Below are 19,082 nucleotides of genomic sequence, written 5' to 3'. Positions count from 1 at the left end.
ATCTGGACCTTGCCTCAACCAAGCTTCTCATAGGGTGTATAGACATTATTGGCCCTGTAATTGCAAAAATAGTTCAATGCTCTTTGCAAACAGCCATTTTTCCAGAACCACTAAAGGAAGCAATTGTTAGACCACTTCTTAAAAAACCTAATTTAGACCACGACTGCATGACCAACTATAGACCAGTATCAAACCTTCCTTTCCTAGGAAAGGTCATTGAGAAAGTGGTGGCAATGCAACTGGAAACCGGCTTGTCTACCCATGATATTTATGATCCATTCCAGTCAGGATTCAGGAGAAGACATAGCACTGAAACAGCCCTGGTATGTGTGCTTAATAATCTTCTGATGGCAAGAGACAGAGGTGATTGTTAAATTTTAATCCTTCTGGATCTCTCAGCAGCATTTGATACTATGGACCACGGGATTCTAATTGAGCGCCTGAAAAATTTCTGTGGACTGGATGGCACAGTCCTTAGCTAGTTCAAATCATTTCTCACTGGCAGGTCACAGAGAGTTTCTTCTGGAGTAAACTCTTCATCACCAGTGCCACTTCCATGCGGTGTCCCACAGGGTTCTATACCATCTCCCCTGCTTTTTGCAGTACACATGCTACCATTGGGTGAAATAATCAGACGGCATGGCCTGGTCTACCACTGCTATGCAGATAATACACAACTGTACCTGTCCTTTGCTCCAGGTACAAAGGACCCAATAACAACCCTACATGGCTGCCTAGCTGAGCTTCAGGAGTGGATGAGTCCCAGTTGGCTGCGACTGAACCCTGATAAAACAGAGGCCCTAATGATAGGTCACAGGACAGGGCTACAGCATAGCTAACCAACAGGACTTACGCTTGGGGGTTTAGAATTACAAAACACTAAACATGTGCGTAATCTTGGTGTTGTCCTGGATAGTGGCTTGACACTTAAACATCAGGTATCAGCCACAATCAAATCCTCATTCTTTCATCTGAGGAACATAGCCAGAATTAAGCACTTAATTCCCTCAGAAGATCTGCCTAAAGTCATACACGCATTTATATCATCACGCCTAGACTACTGCAACGCCCTCTACCTTGGACTCCCAGCAAAAGAATTGCACCGCTTGCAGATGGTACAAAACACAGCTGCCAGGCTATTAACCAACCAGCCACGTTCCAGCCACATAACACCCATTCTCTACTCCCTTCACTGGCTGCCTGTCAGATGGTGAGTGGTTTTCAAGATTGGCTTACTAACTTACAAAGCCCTACATGACCATGGACCAGGGTACCTGAAGCAGCTTCTGATTTCTTACCGTCCCTCTTGATTACTGCGATCCGTTGACGAAGGACTATTAACAGTACCTAGAATCTCACGGAATTTGTCTGGGGGTCAAGCGTTCAGTTTTGTGGCTCCAACCTTTTGGAACTCACTTCCCCGCACAGTTCGAGAGGCCTCCACTCTAGAATCCTTCAAAAATAGACTCAAGACTCACCTATTCACCCAAGCATTTCACTAATGTCCCTTGTTTAAGTTTATTTAGCATGTTGTACTGTAAATGTAAAGCACTTTGAGTCCTTTAGGAGAAAAGCGCTATATAAATAAAATTATTATTATTCTCATAAAAATATCATATCAGCCCAGGAGGATTCCCATAACGAAATTTGGAATATATTACAATTTTGCTATAAGTATATTTTATATTTACACCTCATTTTTATGCTGTTATTTATTGTCACGACCACATTTTAATATAGACTTTGTACAATTTGACAAACACCTGCATTGGCCAGAATGGAAAACGATCTGCATATAGGCTGAGCAGTAGGATCTGCTGATCTCCGCTGTGGTAAAGTTCTACCTCATCCTGACCTTCCTCTTTATTACCTTGTTTTCAGGTTCAAGGGGCCATCATGGTCGCATCTTGTTTCCAAATAATTGTTGGGTTTTCTGGTTTGATTGGGTTCCTCATGAGGTTCATCGGCCCCTTGACGATCGCCCCCACGATTACCCTGATTGCTCTGCCACTCTTTCAATCCGCTGGTCAAGATGCCGGGACCCATTGGGGGATATCCGCCATGTAAGTCAAAGCAAAACTAACTTAGCGAAGCTGCTCTGTAGTCGCTCTAAGTAATAAAATAAGGGGGGGGGGGGCACGACAAAAATTCCCGATCATATTTTTAGTTTGTAGCTCTGAGGATTTCCTGTTAACATGAGTGTAACTACCATAGGTGTAAGGGGTGCAGTTGCTATGGGGCCCAGAGCTGAGGGGGGCCCATCTTCCTTGTCAAAGTTACATGTGATATATACATTTTTCACCAGTGGGGTCCTTACATATTTTTGCTATGGGCCCTTCAAATACCTAGTTACGCCCCTGCCCATTAATATTTTTTTTTTGTTTCTCGTTAGGTTTTAAACTTTCGAAAGATGCAAGAAGAAGTGTAGGTGGTATTGGGGTTCATGTGAACTTTTTGGAACACGGGTTTGTTTCATTGCGCCGTATAATGGTTGCACTTGCCAAAACATCTAATTTTTCTCTATGTTAATCTCTTCCAGGACGACTTTCCTCATAGTTTTGTTTTCGCAGTACCTAAAAAATGTACCGTTGCCAATCCCCTATTACTCAAAGAGTAGCAGAAAGTGGCAGTTTTCCAAGATCTACATCTTCCAGATCTTCCCAGTAAGTCCGCCTAAGTAACCTTTTTACATATGCAAGGGCATATACAGAACAATCCGCCTGTAGCAGTAACGGACAAGTGACGTCCTTACTCCCGGGTTACAATGTTGTGGCTGTTGCAACGTGATTTGTGAACCAGCGGAGCAGTGGCACAAGTGTACAAAACATCCATGCACATACTGCGGTGAAATGAGGAGACGGCACTCATACACTGAAATCCAGCTTCTAGTTTGTAGAACGGGCAATACAGATGGGGGTAGGAGCCAGGATATGGGTTTTCTGGTTAGAGTGTGGGCTAAATCTGATCTATTAATCGGAATCTGAAAGCAAGCGTGCCAGGTTTAATGCTTTTGAACATGAACTTAAAATGTATCTCATTGCTGAAGTGGCTGGATCAATCCGGTGTTCTGAAAACAAACAACTCACCCGACCACTGTTGAATCCAAGGGGGTAAATGTGCGGACAGAAATCCTGGAGCCAATCAGCTCCAGGAAAAGTTTGCATTACAGATTCCTGACTTTGAGTTGATCCGTGTAGTATTTGGAGCACCCAGAAACCAGCACATTCCAGGTCATATGTGTGGTCTGGGAACACCTCAGGCAACATTTTACTAAACTGCGGTTTTGGTGGTGTTTAGAAAACTGCTGTTGTTGTCCATCGGTTTTCTAAAGTGCAATCTGCCAGCGCTGTGGTCAAGAGCACTGGATAAACTCCTGCTCTAGCGCCAGGGCCGTAACTAGGGTAGTGCGGCCTGTGCCATGGCAGGGCAGGGGGCTCTGTTTGGGCCTGTCCATTTTCTGTTTATTATCATTCTCACTTGTAGCTTCCTCTTCATTTATCCCCAGCATCTCCTGGCCTCCCCTATCTCTTCCCTGGCCCTTCCCCATGAGGCCATGGCCCTTTTTCAGGTGCACATTCTATGTCCCCATTTGAAAAATGGGGGGGGGGTGCCAATGCTGTCTCTCACAGGGCACCAAAAAGTCTAGTTACAGCTCTGGCTAGCGCTGTAAAACAAAACAGTCAGGAAAAACCACCCAAAACCGTCGGTTTTGCGAGACTGAAGATTTTTAAAAAGTAGTCAGGATCCAGGTCATTGTGGTCTGACAACACCTCAACTCGGCAGGATCCAGCTAAGTTTTATTCCAAAGAATTGGCTTGGTCTGGTTTTCTGTTCCAGAATACACAGAATCAGCAAAGTAAGCTGTGCTTGTATTGCAAATGAGGGCCAACGCAGTTCCACTCTGTGTAAATCCGGTTGCCATGTACATCAACTGTAAGCTCTGGCAGCAGCCATGGTTATGCGTAATTAATCGACTGGAGCATTGTTCTAGAAACTACGATCGTCCATCCATGAAACAAGCCCCACGGGAGCGTTATACAGTGGCTTCACCACTGAGAAAACTATAAACACTGATAGGAGGCCGTCAGTTTCTGGATGCTGGCCCTCTAATAATAGCTGGCTTCACGCGGACAGTTTCCCACCGATGACACATGGCTTGAGCCACCATAGGCGGGACCTTACCACATATGACCAATTTGGTTTACCAGGCATAGATTAGCAATCTGACAATTCTATAATTTGGCAGAAGAGCCCGTTGTACCTTAGAGCATTAGCAGAATCTCCTGGTTCCAAAATATTTCTTAAAATGAGTCTCTTTTAAGAAAATCATCTTGGGGGCAGCCATTTAATTTTTTAATTACTATTATTAATGGTGTAAAAGTGAGAAGTCAAATTGAAAATAGAACCCCTCTTAGACATTATTAGACAGGGCAAATACATGTTTTTGTTTTCATAGACAAAAAGCAACTTTTTGTATTTTCTGCCAGGGACGATATTTAGGCCGGCACAAACCACAAAGCAATGTGTTTGCGCAACCATGGAATCTTAGCCATCAACGCGGTACAGGCTACAAAACTCATTAATGATCGTCTTCTTGCACTATTCTTGCCTAGGTACTCCTTGGTATCTCCATCTCTTGGCTGATCTGCTATGCTTTGACGGCCACCAATGTCCTTCCATCCAAGCCGGAGAGTTACGGTTATTTTGGTCGTACAGACGTTAAAGGAAATGTTTTGTCTGAAGCTCCGTGGTTCCGCTTCCCCTACCCAGGTACCGGTGATTCCAGTTTTCCTTCATGCATGGTTTAAAATGGATATACTGGAGCATAAATATGCAATAATTTAAAATTATTCCATTTAATATAATCCAATTGTAAGTCGTAACGGAATATGTTGGTTCTATATAAATACATGTTAATAGACTAATAAATGATAAACTTTACCCCTATAGTCGTACCACGTTCGATAAGACGAAAAAAAAAACATTTTAGAGTATTATCCACATGCACAAGGGATCTGAAAGTTCATTGTACTAAAGATATTTCTTATATAATGGGGGGGGGGGTCGTTTTCCATATAGGGGACTACAGTACCTTATGCACAGTAAGCCAAATGAAAGACCCTACATGGAGCTTTTAGTAAAAACATCCCAATTTGTTACGAGTGTGGATTGATAGGTCTACAATAAGAATGTAGACAGTAAATAGGTGGATACCAGAAGGTTGGCAGAGTTAAAAGGTCGACAGTGACTTAGGTTGACAGGGTTAGAAGGCACGTTCAAATGGTCGACACAAAAAAAGTCAACACATGATTTATTTTAGCCTAACCCTAAACAATCCTGAAAACCACATGTTTTTTTGTGTCGACCATAGTCAGTGTCAACCAATTACCTGTTGACCGATTGAATGTTGATCTTCTGGTGTCGACCTATTGAAAGTATACCATTTTTAGTGTAAGCCTATCATCCTGATACCATTGTTACATATCTATGAATTTTTATATATATATATATATACACACACACACTTTTTTATTATTATTGTTATTACTATTATTATTATTCTTTTCAAAACGGGTGAACTTCAAAGTAATAGAGACCCTTAAGTGTCGGGTCTTCTACACAAATATGTGAATGTACCTGCTGAGTATTGTCACAGGCTGTAATGCAGTGAGGTTTTTTTATTTGTTTGTTTTATTGCCCCTAAAAGTGCCAGTGTTCCTGGATCTACCCAGATCAACAGATGTGTATAATACTACTCCCATAAGCCAGTACAATACTTTGTAATGTTTTATAAGTCCTATTTCTCTCAACTGGGACAATGGTTTCCAACTCCATTCATCAAGCCACCTTAACAGGCCAGGTAGTAAGGATATCCGTGCTTGATAACAGGTAACTGAATCAAAATCACCAACCCACAATTTTCATCACCTGTACTCAAACAGGAAATTCATTAAAACCTGTATTGTGGCGGAGAGGTTGTTGGGAAATTGAGGAATGGAGTTGGGGAAAAACTGAGTTATGGGGATACTGATGGAAAAAAAAAATAGATGAAGACTGCTATAAACATGAATGGCTGGAGCATGACCAATTAGAAATATCCATTCAAGACGTGCCTTATGGATGTGAATGAACCTTACAAGAACACATAACTTTTGTCAACAGATAACTGACCTTTCGCTAGTTTGGTCTGCTCAGCTACCGTCTAGCTCTGTCAAGTTTGGCCTTCAGTGTGCATGGCCAAGCTGGTCACAGATATGGTTGTTGGCCAATCCAGAAAAGTAACCAGATTCCACTTGTTGCCATGCGTTTTGCTTTCTGTATTGCCAGTAGTTTATTTGGAATGTAGAGTTAAAATGGGTTCAGGCCATCTCCGAATGTTACTGAGTTCTGGGATAGGCCTAGTGGAGATGTTCTTCCTACATCCAATATACCTTCTCCGATCACGTGAAATGGAAGCGTTCTCGGTCCATAGCTGACACAGCACTCCTTTATCTCTGAAGACCACAACTTACAAGTTCAGGGTTTCTAGTGACACTGGGAGACCAGGAGGGGGGAGCATACACCAACAGGGAATCCGCATGATGCGGTTGGTATGAAGACCTCAACATATCTGCGGAGCTGAAGGCCTCCAAAGAGTCACCTGCAGTTTAAAGCTCAAATCAGCCTACGTTTTGGGTGAGTTACTGTATATTTGAAAATGTAAATGAACTGTGTAGGTTTTATTAGACTTAGGAGCAGCAGTTTCGCACAGACTGCAGTAGATGCTACATAGATAGAGCATTTATCATACACCTAAGCCACAACCTAGACAGCTACACCCAAAAGAATGTTAGAAGGCACAGAGCTTATTTTGATTGACCAACTGTAGTTTATTGAACAATGTAACTGTCAGCAAATGAAGTGCCCTCATTTATGTATTCTCATTTAAATGAAGTGAGTGTTGCAATGAATTTCCTAAGGTGATGTTGCTGAGTTTTTTTTCTTTTGAAAGCTAGGCTACAATTAGTAGAATAGTAAACAGAATCCTTATATACAATGTTCTCATACATCACATTTATATTGCAGGCCAGTGGGGAGTACCTACCGTCAGTCTGGAGGGAGTATTCGGGATTTTGGCTGGAGTCATTTCATCCATGATTGAGTCGATAGGCGATTACCACGCATGTGCGCGCCTTTCCGGGGCACCGCCCCCTCCCAAACATGCCATAAACAGAGGAATCGGAATAGAAGGGATCGGGTGCTTGTTAGCGGGAGCCTGGGGCACCGGAAATGGAACCACGTCCTACAGTGAGAATGTTGGTGCACTTGGAATCACCAGGGTGAGTGTCCCGGGTTCCCCTGCCAATGAGATCACCTGTTTTAATATCCTGATGTTTTTCTTTACATTTGTTTAGGTCTCAGACAGAAATGTAAACTGCAAATGGGCATCACGTTCGCCAAAATAGTATAGTGGCATAAAGCATAACGCTTTGGTCTTTTTCGGTTTTGAATTGGGATTGGAAGAAATGTATATTTCTAGGATTTAAATGCATTTGGAAAGTTATATAAAGTTTTTTTTTTTCCACTTCTGAAATCTGTAAAATGAGGCCCCTTAATTGTCCACGCAATTAATAATTTTATTGTTGTAGACCAAAAAGGCACAAACTAACTGTGTGCACAGACCAAATGGACCAACTCCGATCAAAATCTAATTGGGATCAATAAGAGGTTAGTCAGGCATACAGAAGTCTGGCCAGCAGAAGTAAACTCTGGACCTCATTCAGAGCCGCTCGCAAAATGCGAGCGCTCGCTCTTAATGAGGGCGGCCGCTTCTTCTTTAAAAGCCGGCCTCCTGGCCGCTCGCTAAGCTGTGGGTGGCCACCCACAGCTTTAGCGAGTGACCAGGTGATGGTCGCGATGGTCGAGACCATCGGGGCTGGCGATGAGACCCTTGGGGTCGGGTCTCATCTCCCGCAAGCCCCAGGTAGCTTCCTGCTCTAACAGAGCAGGAAGTTACCTACTGACATCACTGCTGATGTCAGTAGGGCCGCCTACAAACGGCAGGCGTTCCTTCAGGAACGCCTCAGTTTGTCCGGCCTCCCCGCCTACAAAACGGGGCGAGCTGTCGATCACCAGCCGCCCCTTTTTGTAGCGAGCCCCGGAGCGAGTGAATTTGTCACTCACTCCAGGGCTTGAGCACACACACACTGCGGCCGCTGCGCGTGCGCAGGGCCTCACCATCGACCCACTTGCGAGCAGGTCTGATTGAGATCCTCTATCTTTTGTGTACGATAAATGGTAGGGATGGACATTGGAAGCCCATCCTCATATGATGGCAGTGCTTCCACCATCAAATCTTTCGATGTGATGGTAACTAACCATCGCATCAAAAGAATTTGATGGCAAAAACTATTAATATGACTAGTTAAGGGGCGGGATTGGGCTTGGGGGCGGGGCTTAGGTGCGTGGCTCGGAGCCGGAGTAGAAAAAAAAAAAACACAGCTGAGGCCAGCCAGTCAGAGGTGAGGACTAGGAGGAGAGAGAAACACTGTCACTTCCCCTGCTGCTGCTGCTGCTGCTATGTCACAGCTGGCACTGGGAGTCTGGATCTGTGTGTGTTGGTGAGTGACAGCTGCTGCTGCAGGACCAGGGCTGCACACTGATTGGCTCTCACTGTCTCAGAGAGCCAATCAGAGCTAGCAGAGAGAGGGGGAAGGGAGGGCCAGGCCTGAGGCAGTGAGAGACAGCCTCCAACAATCCCAGCAGCATGAGCCATGGAGACCATCACATGCAGAGACACAGCACACAGCAGCCAGGGGAGGCAGAGCTTTTAGTATTCAAAGAAAAGAAGCCACCATCGCAACACCATTGAATGATTGCCATTCGATGGCAGCAAACATCAGTATGCTGCCATCGAATGGTGAAAACACTAACATCGCAAGAAGAACATTGATGGTCGGCAAACATCGACCATCGATGTCCATCCCTACTGTATGGCCGTCGTCCAACCGCACACACTGAGGCCCTCATTCAGAGGCGGTGAACACCATCGACAGCTGCCCCTTTTGTAGAGAGCTCCGGAGTGAGAGATTTTCTCTCTCGCTCCGGGGATTGCGCACGCGCAGTGCGGCCGCTCCGCATGCGCAGGGCCAAAACATCGAGTCGGTTGCGAGCGCTCAACGCTCACAACCGACTCTGAATGAGGTCCTGTGTCCCATGTGAAGCAGATGCACAGCCTAAGGACCCCTGGTAATTATCATTCCGTACCGCAGCAATCGGGACGTTTTCAGGACCGTTTATCAATGAGCTTATGCCGGCACAGCAGCTCCTATAAGGGGGGTTGCAGCGATGAGCTTAGCAGTGCTATCACTGTCGCATCAATGAAGTTTCTGGCACTGCTCTCGGGCATAAGGTCACTCGTGCAATGTGAGAAAATGGCTCCATTATTTGATGGAGGCTGCCATTGAGGGATCGGATTCATACCTCCACAGGGATCGAGCCAACGGGGTCAAGCTCTGTAAAGCTACAGTTTTCGGAGCTTGATAAACAGGACAAGACCACAGTCCACCCAATGGCGACTTCAATCTGCCCCATCTGTTAACCTAATCCAGTCTCGATAACTACATTACTGCGGAAACTGCGTGGTTTATAGGTAAAAAGGGGCTTGATAAATTGGCCCCCAAATCTGGTCTGTTTGTTATCCATGTGGCCAAACTGAATAAAGTCCCTGTGCTGCCATATAGTTGCACTACTGTTTTATTGCCATTTTATAGGCACCAGGAGGACTATGTTCCTCTATGATGCAACTATTGTAAGTTTTATTATGCAGACTACACATGGACACGATTATAACCTCCGTTACCCTGCAGTGACACCGACTTTGACAATAACCCATCCCCTCCCCCTTGTTGTCCTTACAAAACCTCTTCTTAATTACCCTTTATAATCTTAATTACTGAACGCGGCATATGCAGATATGATCCTCTCTTCTGTTGGAATCCTGGGATATTGTTTGAAAATTGGATGAAGGCCCAAATTAAAATGACTTCATGTGTGTAGACAATTTTATTTTTTTGGTCACATTCTCAGTATTCCACCCAGGGCCGGATTATAGGCAGGCCGGCAGGGGCGGTCGTCCAGGGGCCCCCACACACACAGGGCCCCCACAACTAGAACAAAAAAAAACAGAGTGTGCACTCAGGTCGGTCCTCCTCGGCGGCTGCTCAGCTGCTTCCTAACAGCATCTGCCGACGAGGTTCGGCATTGTAATACAGCAGGAATACATCTAGGAATCTCCTCCGAAGAGCTTCTCTGTACTGCACTTAAGCAGCAGTCAAAGTCTCGCGAGATCAAGACGTCACATCTCACAAGACTTTGACTGCTCACTCAGGACCAGAGCCGGGGCTATAACTAATCGCTGTAAGCAAATCACAGAGCACTGCAGGGGAGACTCCGAGTCCTCAAAGATCAATAACACGTCCAAGCTAATTCCCCGGGTGTGGTTGTGAGCTGAGCTACTGTAGACAGCTGACAAGCAGGTACCACACATTTCTACACATATAATAGGCACACATTACAGGTCACATTTATATCATTACAGGTCAAATCCAATCAAGGTTATACACATAGATAATATAAAATATGTGTGTATGTATCTATATATATAGATATATACATATACACACATTTTATATATGCATGTGTGTGGATACATGTATTTATATGTATTTGTATATGTATTGATATGTAGATACATGTGTGTGTAACTATGTATATATATATATATATATATATATATATATATATTATATATATATATACACACACACACGCACACAATAGAGAGAGAGAGAGAGATTTTCACCTAACTAAAGATTCCACCTACTGTAACTAAAGATTATTTTGGGGTACAGAAATATGTCTGTGTTTTTAGTTAGCTTTAGAAATATTGGAAAATCACTTGTAACTTTTTTTATATTTGATAATGTAATTGATGGGGCCCCCATCAGTTTATTGCCCAGGGGCCTCCACAGACCTTAATCCGGCCCTGATTCCACCACATAACCCTGTCACACCAGGGCACTAGCCCCACCCTCCTACCTCTGCCATCCCTACCTTGCCTACTACCTGCCCTCAGATCCCCAATCCACATGCTCACGCCACGTCATTGTTCTCCCCTCTCCCCTAGATTGTAAGCTCCTAGGAGCAGGGTCCTTCTCCCCACCTGTTGTCACAGCCCTTTTTTCTAGCACTTCTGTGACAGCTTTCACCTTCCTGGATGTATTGTGTACTGAGAATTGCGGTACTAATTGTTACTTGTGCACTGTTTATGTTTTGGTTACTGTAATGTAATGTTCTGTGTACCCTGCCTGTACTGTCCTACTGTTGCCCTATGTACAGCGCTGTGGACCCTTATAGATAAAATGTAATAATATTCCATAGGCAATCATGGCTTGCACACAGGGCCGACGATAGCCGATCCGGGCCCAGGTGACAGGGGGCGTGACCTAATCGCTGCGGTGTGGCCAAGCCCCCTTAAAAAAAATGTCCTTTGTGGTTTTAAACGTATTTCTAAGTACATACTGGGGTAATTAACCCCAGTATGTACCCGATCAGAGGTGGGATGGACCGCATCACGAATGCGATGCTTAGTACATCCCACCCTGTATGAGATATTTTCGTATAAAGGAGACTTTGATATGCTTCCTTATTATATTTGTAGGATTATCCTGTGCTTCAAAGTTCTATAGCAGCGTTACATCACTGTTTTATTACACCACTTATATTAATAAGTTAGAAAGGGTACAACTTAATGCCACGATGGAATGCCACTTTTGCAGTGTACAGACTATGGGGTCTGTTTACTAAGCCTTGGATGGAGTAGCAGCCAATCGGTTCCATGCTGTCTTCAAACGCAGCCTGTGACATGGAAGTTAGGAGCTGATTGGTTGATACTTTACCTCTGTTCAGTTTATCTCAATTGGACCCATAGGGGTCTAGTAAATAGACCCCTATGGGCCCGTTTCCTCAGCTAGACGCCAGTGGGAAAGCAGGCATATCTCGTGGACTTAATATACATTCAGGGCCGGATTAAGGCTTGTGGGGGCCCCCTTAAAGGCACACGTATCTCCCCCCCCTTCGCATGCCGCCCTCCTTCCCCCAAAGCCTATTGCTCTGCAACTAACTTACCGGAGGGACGGCGTGCAGACGTGACCTCAAAGCAGAGCTGCTCCCTGGTCCTCTCAACGGCGTCGCGGACGTAATGTGTCACGTGGCACCGGTGAGAGGACTCGGGAGCCACTGTGTTTCTGGGTAGTACTGGGCGGCGACCATGTGATAGCAAATAGCGCCATTTCATGGGAGTGTTGTGGGCGGGCAATCCCAACTTCCATGGGCAAACGTAGCGTTCAGAGATACAGTAGGACATGGACCATTTGCACCTGACCTGGGGATGGTGCACACGTGCCTGCTGTGTCATTGTCCTCTCCTTTATGTCCTCAGCGCTCCATATTATAAACTGTATGAAAAGCAGTGACAGGAGGGAAGTTTCCCATACCAACCAATCAGCTTGTACCTTTCATTTTATAGCATCTACTTGATAAAGGTTTCCTTGATGCTGATTGGTCGCTATGGGAAACTTCTCCAGTCTCTGCTCAGCTTCATTCATCTTTCCCATGTTTGCAAAATGTTCATTTTCTTTACAAATCACTATTTTTTTTTTAAATAGTTTCTTGCATCCTAAATAAATCTCTTGAATAGAATACCCCTATAATTAAATTTTTTTATATCGCCAACGTTTTGTTTTTGTCAACTTTCCCTAGCATACAGGAAATTCCTAGCTATATAGATATATATATATATATATATATATATATATATAGATATAGTTTATAGCATATAGGGCCTGTATAATTTGTCCCAGCACTTATTGTAATGTGGCTCGCTTGCCAATCTCGTCATTCAATAATTCAGTAGGGTTGTTTCTATACCTATCACTAGATCTGTGTCACACCTGTTTGACCCTCCCTTTTAGAATGTAAGCTCCTATGACCAGGGCCCTTTACTCTCTTGTGCTTCTCCTTACTCTACCTTCATCTACTTCTTACTCTCTCTACCAGGGCACCTAACACTTGTTTGCTTTGCATTGTTGCTTATCTGGGTGTTATGGTCACTAATGTAGCAATGTATATTATCCATGTCCTGTATTGTACTGTACTGTAAGTCGCTGGTCAACCTATTTGTTTATGTACTTTGGAAGGCGCTGCGGAACACTTGTGGCGCCATATAAATAAATGATAATAATAATTCAGCAAGTTTGGAAAAAACACCAGATTTCCTGTGTGTGTGTGTGGCCAGAAGAAGAGAAGCTTGGGCACAACTTGCACCCCTTCAGTAAATCCGCTCTGGCATCTGTCTTTTGTGTTTCAGGTTGGGAGTCGGATGGTGATAATTGTCGGAGGGATACTGATGCTCCTTATGGGCATGTTTAGTAAAATTGGCGCCGTATTTGCGACTATACCAACTCCGGTCATTGGCGGAATGTTCCTGGTAATGTTTGGAGTAATAGCGGCTGTTGGGATTTCTAATTTGCAGGTGAGTAGAAAAAAAAAAGATGCAGACAAGAAAAAAGTGGAATATTGCTGCTGTCAAAATACATAGAGGGTGATGCAGAGTTTAGTAGCAAAATGGGTGTAAAATAAAAATACATCGAAGCATCTCCGTCCGATGTACTATACGCCATCATCATCAGTGTGTATTTACACCTACCATAAAGAGATACTCCTCCTAGCAGGTGCATATGCGTGTTTCCGCAAGCCTACGTGAGCCATATTTGCATAAACACACTCTTACTGTACTCTGCCAGAGGTGCCCCGTCCTCCCCCGTTCCATCTCCCCAGGTGCAGGCAGAACTGCGCCAATCTGGCATATCCGTGCATAGCATGAAATCACTCAAAATACTCTACATCAACTGGCATAGCACTCCCTGTAAATCAACCCGTAATCTTTATAATAAGTACAACCAGGGTCCTCAAACCAGGATAGTTGGTAATAGTACAATGCAAGCCCCCAGCATCACCCCTGAACACATTCCCCAGGCTTTAAGGCCAGGATGGGCGTTGCCTAAACCCTTTCCCCATACTGGAGTTCTCCTTTATATGTACAATTCATGAACAGTAGAGCTCTTCCTGAATAATATAGGGATTACTCGATGGACATAGGCCCTCATTCAGAGCCGTTCGCTATTTGCGGTCGTTCGTTCAAAAACAAGGGGTGGCTATTCAAATGATCCGTTCGCAAATTGCAGTCTGTTCACACCTCTAAGTCTGAACGAGCGAGCAAAACATACGCTCGTTTATTTGTTAAAAACGCCCCCTGGCCGCTCGCACCATACGTCATGTCCGCTATTTATTAGATTAATCGAGTACATCGAGCAGCGTATGAACTGCTCGCTATTCTTGTGGTTGGTGTTTGCTACCACAAATTTGCGAGCAGTTCTGGCTATAAAATAACCCAGTGACGTGGTCAATGACGCTGCTGTATTAAGCACGCCTGCGTTCGGATCTCCACTCCCCAGTTTCAAGCACCTTCCTCTGTTACCACCCACATACGCCTCATTCTGTCACTCAAAATAGCAGGCACTCGCTATATAGCGTACAAACGATTTTTGGCCGCACTGACTGGTTCGCGCATGCGTACTAAAAACCGTACGCATGCGCAGATGTGCAAACATCGCTCGGAACGAGCGTACTGCCGCTAACGAGCGGCTCTGAATGAGGGCCATAGTTTTTCCACGTAAGCTGACAGGTCATGCATCGATTTACCCTGCCAAAGCAACCAATGTACCGTCTGGCGTTTATATGTATAATTTATCAGCAGTTTAGTAATTACTGTTGAATAATAAGTTATAACTCCCCAAAAAAAAAAATATTCCTTGTACCGGAACTGAGTGCATATATTAGTTCAGTAAGGGATAACAGGGGAGACTTTAAACGGATTCAGTATGATTTACCGCCGGCCGCAAATCCCGGCAACGGCATCCCGGCAGCAGTGAAGATCCCGATCGTCCCAAGGTAAGTATAAAAGTAACCTAATTCCTCCCCCCCTAACCCTCCCTTAGGGGTGCCTAAACCTAACCCCCCTTTCCCCGCCGCCTAAACCCAAGACCCCCGGGGGGGTTCCTAACCCTAACCTCGCCCCCGGGGGTGCCTAACTCTAACCCCCCCTTCCTCTAGCCTAACCCTAACCTCCCGGTGGGGTGCCTAACCCTAACCCTCCCTCCGCCTAGCCTAACCCTAACCTCCCGGTGGGGTGCCTGACCCCAAGTCCCCCCCGGGAGCCCTAAACCTAACCCACCCCCCCCCCCCGCGGCTGTCTGCACCCAGCATCCCTTCAATCGGGATGCCGGGCGCCGGTCTTCCGGCGTAGGTAAAATGACAGGCGTCGAGATTTCAAAGCCTGTCATTTAACCCTTGCCGGGATTAGACAGACGGAAGCCGGCGGTCGGGATCCATCCATCGGCTTCCCGACTGGTTAATGTGCTGAGCCTTGTCTGGTGCTGTGATTAATGTGCGGAGCCCTGTCTGGTGCCGAGGTTAATGTGCAGAGCCCTGTCTGGTGCTGAGATTAATGTGTAGGGCCCTGTCTGGTGCTGAGGTTAATGTGTAGGACCCTGTCTGGTGAGGTGGTTAATGTACCGAGGTTAATGTGCATGGCCCTGTTTGGTGCTGAGGTTAATGTGCTGAGCCCTGTCTGGTGCCGAGGTTAATGTGCTGAGCCCTGTCTGGTGCTGAGGTTAATGTGCTGAGCCCTGTCTGGTACCGAGGTTAATGTGCAGAGCTCTATATGGTTCTGTGGTTAATGTGCACGGCCCTGTCTGGTGTTGAGGTTAATGTGCGGAGCCCTGTCTGGTGCCAAGGTTAATGTGCGGAGCCCTATCTGGTGCCGAGGTTAATGTGCGGAGCCCTGTCTGGTTCTGTGGTTAATGTGCAGAGCCCCGTCGAAGGACAAACATACAGAGCTGACCTCTCCCGGTTTCTCCCTGTTGGAGTGGTGATTCCATCCACCTTGGCCAGGTCCCACTGATAGGGTTGCTCCTGCCCTGCATTGAAGTCTGGAAGTTAAAGTCCAGTATAGGAGAAGAGAGCAAGCAGCTATCAGGCAAGGACGATGGCTGGGGGTTTGGTTTAGAAGAGAAAGAAGCATGTGCTGCCTCTCACCATCCCCAAATGTTCCTTGTGGTATAAGGCTGAATTAGCAGAAAGAAAGCTGTTATTTGGATGCAGGGAAATGTCCGTTTTGTGAATGGTTTTAATTAAATAATTTAAACTGCCCACCGATTTGTGGGTTGAGGCCTAATGGGTAGTGGGCGAGGCTGACACTTTAAGGCTGGTCTTCTGTTAATAAGTGTTAAATCAACTAATTGTAAATAGGGTATACTGGACGGGATATACTGAGCATCGCATCCGCGATGCTGTACATACCGCCAATTATGGGGGGGGGGGTAAGAGCTGTCCTTTGCGACAGAGGTACTTCTGGGTCATAAACACGCATCGGGGAGGGGGGGGGGAGGGGGTGGATGCTAGGGGGGGAGGAATCTCTCTCAGGGGGAGTTGCAAAGAGAAGCCCATAGGCGTTACCCACCGGGTCCAAACTCCAGAGTTTTTACTGCATTTCACCCCTTAGTACATCCCGTCCACTGTCCTTAAAAACAATCAAATGCTTCATTTTTGGGAGACTTTGAGGCCTGAACTCGCTTCACGTTTGTAATAGTTACTCTACATGTTTTTTATTTGCAGTATGTGGACATGAATTCCTCGAGAAACATATTCATAGTTGGATTCTCCATATTTTGTGGGCTAACCATTCCGAACTGGGTGACCAATAATACGTCACTTCTACAGACAGGTAAATGCGAGCGCTTTGTGTCTGATCTGTACGTATAGTATTCTCATGCAAGCTTGCAATCACCACCCTACTTGTGCAGTTGTTTTGCACTCTGAGGTCACCCGCTCAGTGTTTTCTTATGACGTAATGGCAGCTAAGAGGCTGGGCAGCGGAGTGGGGCCTCCTCGGGCACAGGCTAGGCGAGATTTGCTGAAATCAGAAAATGATTAAAGGTGGTGTCCGGCTGGCATTTGGCACATGGGGGGTTAAAATAGTGCCTTGCCAATCTTCGGTCTTAATTTGACACCTACTATGACGACTCTAAACAGACTTCATAACCGCTGTACTGACCTAGAACTCTTAGAACGGACATAGAGGGCGGGGAGATCCTTGGAGCTGCAATGGTAGAGCCTCTAGAAGTGTCTTAGGCATGACTGTGAATGTAACTTGCTGTGTACATCTCTGCCCAGGCATCGTTGAATTAGACCACGTGATCCTGGTGCTGTTAACCACAGGAATGTTCGTAGGCGGGTTCCTAGGATTCTTTCTGGACAACACGATACCAGGTAAACCAGGTTCCTCGTGTTCAAAATTTCTCACTTGTGGAGCTCATGCTGGGGGCCAGATACGCCGCCCATCTCTCAATTTTCCTTTAAGTCACTCCTTTTATCTTCCCACCTCCTGTCTGTACCTTTGAATCCTCCGGACTCCTGTCTTGCCCACTTTTTTTTTTTTTTCTTTTTTAATTTTCTGCTAGCGAATGGTCTTTTAAGACTTGGGGGCATATGTATCAAAGCTTGATGTGAGATAAAATTGTGAGATATACATCACCAACCAATCAGTTTTTAACTTACATTTTGCAGGCTGTGTTTAAGAAATTATAGTTTGGAGCTGATTGGTTGGTGATATATATTTCACAATTTTATCTCACATCAAGCTGTGATACATATGCCCCTTGGTAATGATTTGGTTAGCCGTCATGGGTGCTGTGCTGAGTCTCAAGCATCACCTTCATCGTCACACTTTTTCTTACCGCTTGTCAGGTACACAAGAAGAGCGGGGAATTTCCGCATGGAAAGAGATAAACGGGGAGACCGAAGGGGACTGCTGCGACGTTGGGGAGGTGTACAACCTTCCATTTGGCTTCGGCACAAAGTTCTGCACCTTCTCCTGGCTTCGGTATATCCCCTTCTGCCCGAAACCCAAGGAGCTACCCTTTGTCACGCATGAGAACAGCGAACTTAACGGCTACACGGAGACCAAGCACTGAGTGTCAATGGTTGCACGCCCGGGAACATTCCTTGTTCATGCACCTTACTAAATCTGGTGCTGAAGTCTTACAGGCTCTAGGCAACCTAAAAACTGAAGCCTCCATATGTCTGAGTATTTTAATATCACATAACTCCACCATCCCCGGTCATAATCTCTGTTCAGATCTATTTATGGGGATTTTTAAAGGCAACTGATATTGAATTTCCGAATCGGAACGCCCCACAATGGTCACTTTTTCTTTAGCAGCGAGGAGGATTTCATACCTGCGTCCCAAATTATTGTGATACGAAAGGGATGTTACATTTCGTCAGTATAAACGGTGGACCATGAGAACACCCCGGTCCATCACTCCTCACCGCCCCAAATCAATGGGTGCAACTATGTTACTGCAATGTTATTTGTATTCAAAACCAGGTGTGTGTTGATCACCGGAACGGGAAATAAACCCTAAGTCAAACTTATTGTTCATGGTTTGCTTTCTCCGTTTTTCGTAGAATGCAAAGGCGACTACATAATATCCATTCAGAAAGAGGTTACGTCTTCCAAGTCAATCCGATATACTAAAGAGAAATAGGAAACTGACACATATAACATACAGTATGTATGCACTAAATCCAGGATTCCATGTGAGATTCGCTAGCATTATAAGTTTTCATTTTTTCCTAGCTTTCACTGATGCCTATAGGGCAGATTCAATTAACGCCATCTTCTGTACGGTGAAGTCTTGCGCTAATTTTCCATGCGAATTGCAGGATAATTTTGCTCCTCCCAAAAATAAATAAATTGGAGCAGCTCACGCCATTCAAATGAAGAATGGAAAGTCACGGGCATCCCATAGATATTGGGCGATAATTCTGCAGTGCGCGGCCTAAGTGACGTACATGTAAAGGCCCCCATACATCAGCAATCGATTATGTATAAAAATCTTTCCCTTTTTTCAATCGATA

The 19,082-nt window shown here is 45.2% G+C and overlaps 1 protein-coding gene across 4 annotated transcripts in view; it reads left to right on the top strand.

Annotated features, from left to right (window-relative positions):
- LOC148473996 (solute carrier family 23 member 2-like) overlaps positions 1–18,592 on the top strand; it is a 54,976-nt gene extending 36,384 nt beyond the window's left edge. For all 4 annotated transcript variants that reach the window (XM_088459220.1, XM_088459219.1, XM_088459221.1 and 1 more), the window contains 8 exons: positions 1,882–2,063; positions 2,540–2,663; positions 4,614–4,770; positions 7,066–7,319; positions 13,408–13,572; positions 16,776–16,884; positions 17,334–17,429; positions 17,907–18,592. In XM_088459220.1, the coding sequence (XP_088315346.1) occupies positions 1,882–2,063; positions 2,540–2,663; positions 4,614–4,770; positions 7,066–7,319; positions 13,408–13,572; positions 16,776–16,884; positions 17,334–17,429; positions 17,907–18,133 (1,314 nt within the window). In that variant the 3' untranslated portion in view covers positions 18,134–18,592. The remainder of the gene's footprint in view (positions 1–1,881; positions 2,064–2,539; positions 2,664–4,613; positions 4,771–7,065; positions 7,320–13,407; positions 13,573–16,775; positions 16,885–17,333; positions 17,430–17,906) is intronic.
- Positions 18,593–19,082: the final 490 nt, after the last annotated feature.

Source organism: Taudactylus pleione, unplaced genomic scaffold (assembly GCF_031769625.1).
Source record: "Taudactylus pleione unplaced genomic scaffold, aTauple2 ptg000903l, whole genome shotgun sequence".
NCBI lineage: Eukaryota > Metazoa > Chordata > Amphibia > Anura > Myobatrachidae > Taudactylus > Taudactylus pleione.
Note: the sequence above shows the minus strand (reverse complement) of the source record. Positions and strands in the feature narration are given on the sequence as shown.